The 7,616-nt window shown below is 33.4% G+C and overlaps 1 protein-coding gene across 2 annotated transcripts in view; it reads left to right on the plus strand.

Annotated features, from left to right (window-relative positions):
- Nucleotides 1-4,167, plus strand: part of LOC120337426 (adenylate cyclase type 6-like) — a 39,536-nt gene extending 35,369 nt beyond the window's left edge. For both annotated transcript variants that reach the window (XM_039405193.2, XM_039405187.2), the window contains exons 26-27: nucleotides 498-622; nucleotides 1,026-4,167. In XM_039405193.2, the coding sequence (XP_039261127.2) occupies nucleotides 498-622; nucleotides 1,026-1,166 (266 nt within the window). In that variant the 3' untranslated portion in view covers nucleotides 1,167-4,167. The remainder of the gene's footprint in view (nucleotides 1-497; nucleotides 623-1,025) is intronic.
- The last annotated feature ends 3,449 nt before the right edge of the window (nucleotides 4,168-7,616 follow it).

Genomic DNA, 7,616 nt, shown 5'->3' on the forward strand with positions numbered 1-7,616 from the left:
TAAAACTGAAAATTTTGGGTGAAATATTCAGATCCCTTTGGATTAGGACTTAGGGAATTTGAAAATAAATTAATATTCATCTATTTTCCCTTTTGAGTACTGACAATTTGTAATCAATCAGTCCATTAGTTGCGGAGAAAAAGCGTTTTTTCTCAACGTCTGCAAATTATTGAAATTTTTCATATGTAACTTATATACTTTGTTTCTATTCATCTATTGAACACAATTCTATTTAGAATACAAGGTGTAAATTTAATGCAAAGTCAAATGATTAAGAGATTTTAAATGGTAAAAACTAAAAAGACAACCTAAAAATTGATATCCCATATTTGAAAATTGTATATTTCAGAAAGTATTCAATATAGTTCATTATTAGGTTTAGGCCATTCGGGGTCCCATACTGATTCTACTTGTGAAGACTTCGTTAGAATTATCTTTAGAGGTAATGTGGTATTTTTCACGATCATTTCGAAAAATTGTTTTTTGTTTATATTTAGGTTTGAACATTGGGCCTGTGGTAGCAGGGGTGATCGGAGCTCGTAAACCTCAATATGATATTTGGGGAAATACAGTGAACGTTGCTAGTAGAATGGATAGTACAGGAGTTCCAGGGAAAATTCAGGTATTGTTTTCCTCTATCAATAAAAGATTCACAACTACAAACTTATTAAAAAGGACTCATTACTCTAGAATGAAAAAAAAATATTTGACTGACCCCAGGGGAGAAATCAGGCTCAACTTTGCACTCTGAACAGACTAAATTTTAAAGTTCTGCGTGTACACGATTTCCTACAATTGTATGTTGAGAATGTTTAAGTCAGCTTGGTGATTTTGGAGTTTCTGTCGAATATTCTGCTCATTTCTAAAAACATATGTCATCTGAAATCCTAACTGGAAGAATTCAAGATACGGTGGAGTTTAAAATGTCTTCAACTCCAATAATAATAGAAACATAACATGGGATATCACAACATCATACTTTTAATTTCAATTAATTAATTAAATAATGATTATTTATTTCTCAGGTTTCCGAAGAAATGGCCGGTTTGTTGAAGAAAAAGGGATTCGATTTAGAACTCAGGGGTAAAATTAAAGTGAAAGGAAAAGGTGAAATGATGACTTATTTTCTTTTAGGTCCGCGACCACAAGCCGAGCCAAGGAGCTGATAACTTATTAAATCTACTGGGAAGGGGATTTTTTTGTTCGAAATATTTTATTATTTTCCCACTGCTTCATTTTACATATTCTTTTTTCTATTTTTGTTGATATTTCTCTTTTTTCCACATTTTTTTTTTCATTTGTTCACCAATTTTTTTGTTTCTCAAATTTGCACTGTGAAACCCGCTCTTGTACTTATAATTAAGAGAGAGTTTCCATTTTAAGTAATTCTATTATAAATATAACTATCTATATATGAATTATCAAATTATCTATAATTGTTCTATATATATTGAATAGAAATCCTATCTTTGCATCTTCCTTTCATTGTTTTAGACATCTTGTATATCAAGATTTTATTTCTTCCAAATTTTCGATTCACTATTTTATTTTTTCAGTTGAAGTTGAGTTATCTCATGACTAGGTATATACCTAACCAAATAGTTTATTACTCCAGTTTTCTTTCATGTAACAGGTTTCGCTTTTGTGAATATTTCAAATGAATTTAGTTATTTATTAATAAAATAATGTGTTGTCAATTTTCTGTTGACTAACAAAGTTGACATTAACAAGGATTCCCCAAACAAAAACATCTGAATTTGAAAATTTTTTTTTTAATAGCATATTTGGAATGTGCTTTGATCTAAGTAAGACTCAACTGAGTTACAGCATTCGACTTGAGTATGTTTAGTAATTGTGAGGAGTGGCTCTAGTCGTGAGTGATGGGGTTTGAGCCCGGGTGCCTTGCAAAACTTTCAAATAATATTTTTCAAGATTTCACGGTGGTAAAATTCAAATTCATCTATTTATTTCAAGCTTATGTTCCATGCTAGATTGTTAACACTTGACCATGCTCGTTCGATGAAAAAGAAATAAATTTTTGTCTTTTGATTAAATGTAATTGCTTTATTGTTCAATTTCATGTCTGATTGATTGTGATTATATTTGTATTTCGCTTGTAAATGTCCATTTTTAGCTTGAAATGTCGCCACTGTCTTGTTTTCTATCTTAATACTAGGGGTTGGGGTGCTAGCATAGGATTATACTCGTCCAAACAAGGGTGATAGTTAAATTGTTCTCCTAAGATTGCCAGAGGTATGTATGTTATTTGATATTTATAAATAGGGTAACTATAATTACATTCTCGGTTCCATGGTGGAAATGTGTGTATTCTTTAATTTTTGTGCTGAAATAATATGTGGGATAATTTTCAAAAAATTACCTATTCAAAACATGCAGCACCAATAGTACAGCTTTCTATGACGAAAAATATTCAGCATAAATTAGGGTCAGTAAACTGGTCAAGTCATGTTATACTTTGGTAATATATGCTTCATTTTCCTGGAAATTGATTGACTTTCTTATTAGAGATGCCTGGTGTAACACTGCCCCTACCATGCTATGCTAACTGATTCATGTTCATATTAAGTATCTTTCACAGTATATGTCTTATGAAGATCCTTATTTGAGTTGAAGTGAAAACGTACTAACGTATAAGATAATAATGACAGTAGAATTTTTCCTAAAGCTCTTTATGTGTATGGTCCAAACCAGCCGCCATCTATAATTACCTGTAAGCTTGCTTCCATGTTGTTAAAATGGTCAGTTCGTCAAAAAGCCTGCCAAATATGTTACGTCTTTGGGGAGGTGGTGGTAATAAATAGGGGTTTTGGGAATTTAACCGAATTGTTAATTAATATCAATTTTAGATGTATACATTGGCGTAACAACAACCTTTGCTATTTTGTTTTCTATTTTCTTATGACAATGTGTCAATCTTAAATAATTTGATGTTATGGTACAAAATTGAAATGACTGGTACAGCTTTCGTTGAATTATTATTAGTCTTGTGCTTTATGTTTGCAATCCCTGCTATTGGTTTTAAGATTTTAAAGATATTCAACAATCCTCTACCTCTGTTTAAATATATAAATTGTTAGTTGAATAAACTAAAGTCCTACCATTCGAGCTTCCAACTCATCTTCAATCAAACATGTTTGAGGATGTCCCATATGTGTGATTTATCCAAGTGCCATGCTTAACAGAAAGATATGCAGAGGATTTTTATTTACCAAGTCGTCTTCCTTTATATAATTTCGACACAAATGCAACCAACTGCGTCTTCCACTGGCGTGTAACATCTACATATATTATTGGTAAAATATGAGAGATTCAAAAATTAAATTTTTCTGTTGTATTTCAGAGCCGTGTTTGAATTCTCATTTGATTCTTACTTCCCACTTCGAGCCATTCTAATAATTGCTCCCAATTCAAACTCTGGGCCGATTGACAAAAAGTTATGAATCATAATTTTAAAGCAAGATTTCATGATGATTATATATCACTGTTGTCAAAATTCTGAATTGAATTATTTTTTCATCAAAAAGTTAGTGGGGTGGAATACTGTGTTTTTTTCGTGTATGATTACTACTCCCGAATGAATGTTGAACTGTGAAAATATCAAAAAAACAAGAATGAAGAATATCTTTGTATGTCGTCAAAAACTTTACATCTCGAATTGCCTCCCTTGTGTAAAAATAAAGAATCAATTTGGCTGTTTTTTTAGCCATGTTTTTTAAATAAAGTTCAGATTTTTGAAATAACTGAAATTTATTTGAAAATAAATTTTACAGATAAGCAGTTTCATATATGCTTCAATTTGAAATCTAAAGTTGTTTTGGGTAACATTTGAAATCCAAGATGCTTAAAACCTTGTATTTGGAGGAATTAAATTACTGTGTATGTTTGCGAAGTATGGAAATTTCTGACAAATCCCTCTATATTGTTTCATTTGGAAAATAATGCACTTTCGCTATTTACATTGGGCCACAAATATCTCTCTATTGAGAGAATATACACATTCTATGTCGGCTGTGAATTTCAAATTGTACTGCACAGTTGATTCCTTATGCTAAGGTTGATGGAGTGAAAACTGTTCTTCCGCCCTTAATGTTTTTCTTTCTTATGTTTTCTTCCCTTGAAAATATATTATAAATAAAATTCTTGAATCTATCAGGTTTATCTGTTTACGAAATTTGAATAGGTTTAGTCCAGTGTTGAGGAGATTATTTTAAATCAAAATGTCTCCGGAGCGGTATTTCTTATCTCGGAATTGAGCTTCAGCTTTGTGGCCATTAAGGTTTTTGTATGGCCAATACTACGAAACATCAGCCCTAATGCAAGTTTGTGGAAGCAGAACTCAAAACAATGATTTATTGCAAGGTTTAAGATTTTTAAACCATAACTTTAATATACAAGTATTACCAAAAATTTTGTTTAAGAGCAAAATTATAAGCTGAAAGTATAGATTTTATTATTTGTTTGAAGCATTAGAAAATTATAGATGTGAAAGTAAGTAAATGTTTAAAAGCTGAAGCCACTGAATTATCTTATGGCTCCATCAATTACAATGAGTCTGGCAAGCTTTCTAGTGGTTTATGACGATTTTTTGCGCGTTTTGGGTTCCAGCGTCAAAGAATGGCGATTCTTTCTTTCGGTTTGAAATTGCTAGGTTGACTCTTTGAGAATGTTTTAAAGCAAATTATAGCGAAAGGCGTTGGCCGGGGCGCTTAGCTTTAGTCCCAGCAGTATGCGACAAAAAATTAAACATAGGCGCACTGGTTGACGGTGAATTTGTAGGTACATTCATATCAAGTTGATTGAATTTCGCTGGCAAAAATAATATTAATAGTTGTAAATCTGGTGCAAATGCGTCACTCAAATCGCAGCCCCGAAACAAAACTTGTTTTGATCAGACAATCAAGTTGGCAATGATATACCAAATGTGTGCTGGTGATGTCCGGTTTCACTCTGTTTGTTGTTGGGGGTGAGGATAAGGCAACCGCAGAGAGAGAGGGTGATAGGGATCAAGCTAAGGACCTGGCCGCTCCCATCTGCCATTACAATTCAAACGTATATTGGCTATAAATTGATTATTTATTGATTCCAATGCCCAACTCAACCTAACCCGAAAACCTTGAGTAAGCCGTTTTTCTTCTTGATAAGGTTGGGGACTCTTGATTACTTTAAATATGAAAATTTTTTTCCATATTCATTTTTGTGTGGATTGATAGGCTACGTGGCAGTTGAAACTCAAACGGTCAGAGGTCAGAGTTTGAATCAAAATTGATGCTAACCAGTAATCAAATGTCCAAACCGGATTTATACATAGATCTGGTTCAGGTAGATTCCAGGGCCGATAAAATGTTAAAACGAGTTGTTGCTGTTGACTAATTAGCTAAATTTCGCTACTGCATTGGACTTGCCTTCTAATTTTGTATGACACCTAAGATTATTCTAAAATCTCTTCGAAACAGCTAGAATCAGAGATATAAAACAAAATTATATAAATTATCTGAATTACATTGAAATTTCCATATGGACAGACGGCATACCTCCAGAATCTACTATCCGCACGTGCGCGGCCGAAATCTTTCTCTTTATTTGTTACTCTTACCAGATAAACGACCGTCTTAACCAATCAAGGGCTCTTCGTTTTCTCTGCGATGTAATTTTAGATCGAGCGAGAATGATCTGTTTTAAGTGGAAAAACCTTCTAAATGTGCCAAAAATGAGTATTTTATCACGCTTGGTGTCGAAATTTGTTATCACAACATCTCCAACATTTTCACCCTATTACATCATTCTGAGACAAAAGGAAGTTAATTTTATATTATTTAAGGAAGTATTTTCATTGCGTGTTATAGAACATATAAAAATAAAATGTGCGATTCGATGATTATTTAGAAAACCATTCTTCACCTTTTGGAATAATGCTGAAATAGCCAAATTATTATAGTTCGTCATAATCTTGGTTTAGGAATAGGAATTAGTACTGGAGTAGGAAACGTCAAAGTTTTCGTGTTCAAGATTTAAATTGTTTTTTAAACCGGTGGTCGCAATCCGAAGTCGGTGCAGTCAGAATGTAAAGGGTGTGAATGTGTTAGGCTCGCTTTTCAATGTTCCGGATTTGAATTCGATTTTCTCCTAGATCTAAACGCTTCTCCCAACTTTATATTCCCATGCTGTCATTAAAATGATAGATCTGCATCCGTAGTGTGTAGATGAACCTGGAGAAAGGCTTCGCACATTGTGGATTACAAACAGAGAAACAGGGCCCCATCTATCATTTTTTTATATACATACATTTTATATACAGATTACTGTGGCAAACATTTTAACCGCGGATGTGGCAAAGCACCAATGAGGAATTTCAGAATATATCTGACCCACAATATAAGAAATAGGCTAAAATTGTTGCTACCATGACTGTTAGGGACATTCCTATAAAATTTGATTGTAATTCGCGTCAACATATTCGTAATAGTGGTAAATCGGTTTCTTTGAATTGGAAGAAAATGAATCGATCAAAACAATATGTGTTGTTATGACCGGACAATTAAGATTTGATCCCATGCCGCGCTCGATAGTCTACTAAATCAGATACTGAATTGAATATATAATCCCTTCAATATTTGTATCAAAATGTAGCGGCAATAACAACAAAGTTTATCCATTGGTTACTGTATAGGTTAGGCGAACATGGTGGTAATGGTATATTATTAGTGTTCCGGTGCAATCTGAATTCTTTTTGTTTTTGGATTGGGTGTGAGAGTCATGTGGGAAGAGGACAATAGACAATAACTTTATTTCGTTATCGAAGAAATCATAAATAATTTAAACAGAATTATCATACATCAGGCAAATTGCAATTGACAGGTAGTCGCGAAGGACCAGAACTGGTCGTCATGAGTCTGCGACACCTAGATTAGGGTTGCCATACCGTCCGGAAAATTCCGGATATGTCCGGAATTTAGGGTTAAATTTTGCGTCCGGAAAGAATTTAAAAAAATGCTCTAATGTCCGGAATTTTACTGCATCTGCAATCGTACCGTGCACACTGCTAATACTACGAGGTTGTGTGGAATTATGATGTAATCAGATGTATCCATGGACTGTACATCTGTTTTACTTGAAAATATTTTCCCTGATTCTAATGTAGCGAAGAAGTTTAGTAGTGACCGCACAAAGACAGAAAAAGTTGTTACTAGCGTACTTGCGCAATATTCTATTGATGCTGTTCTGAAAAGTTTTGTGAAGAAAACGATATCGCGTACTTTGGCGTTGCAACAGATGGCAGCAATCACAATGAACTGAAATTACTACAATTATTCAATGTTTTGACTGGAGGAAAGGTGGCTTGCAATCAAAATTGATGAGTTTACAAACAAGGCAAACAAGACTGCCGACACAATTTCCACTTATGTAAAAGACACCTTAGAAAAAATGATGCTTTTGAAAAAATGTGTGGCATTTACAGGAGACAACTGTAAATGGCCTATTGAAGAGAATTAGATCTCCAGAAAAATATGCATGGTCAAAAGAGTAAATTTGCAGTGACTTGACTTACAAGCGTGTATGTAATTTGTTTTAAGCTGTAATCACTGGGCTTACTTTTT

Source organism: Styela clava, chromosome 1 (assembly GCF_964204865.1).
Source record: "Styela clava chromosome 1, kaStyClav1.hap1.2, whole genome shotgun sequence".
NCBI lineage: Eukaryota > Metazoa > Chordata > Ascidiacea > Stolidobranchia > Styelidae > Styela > Styela clava.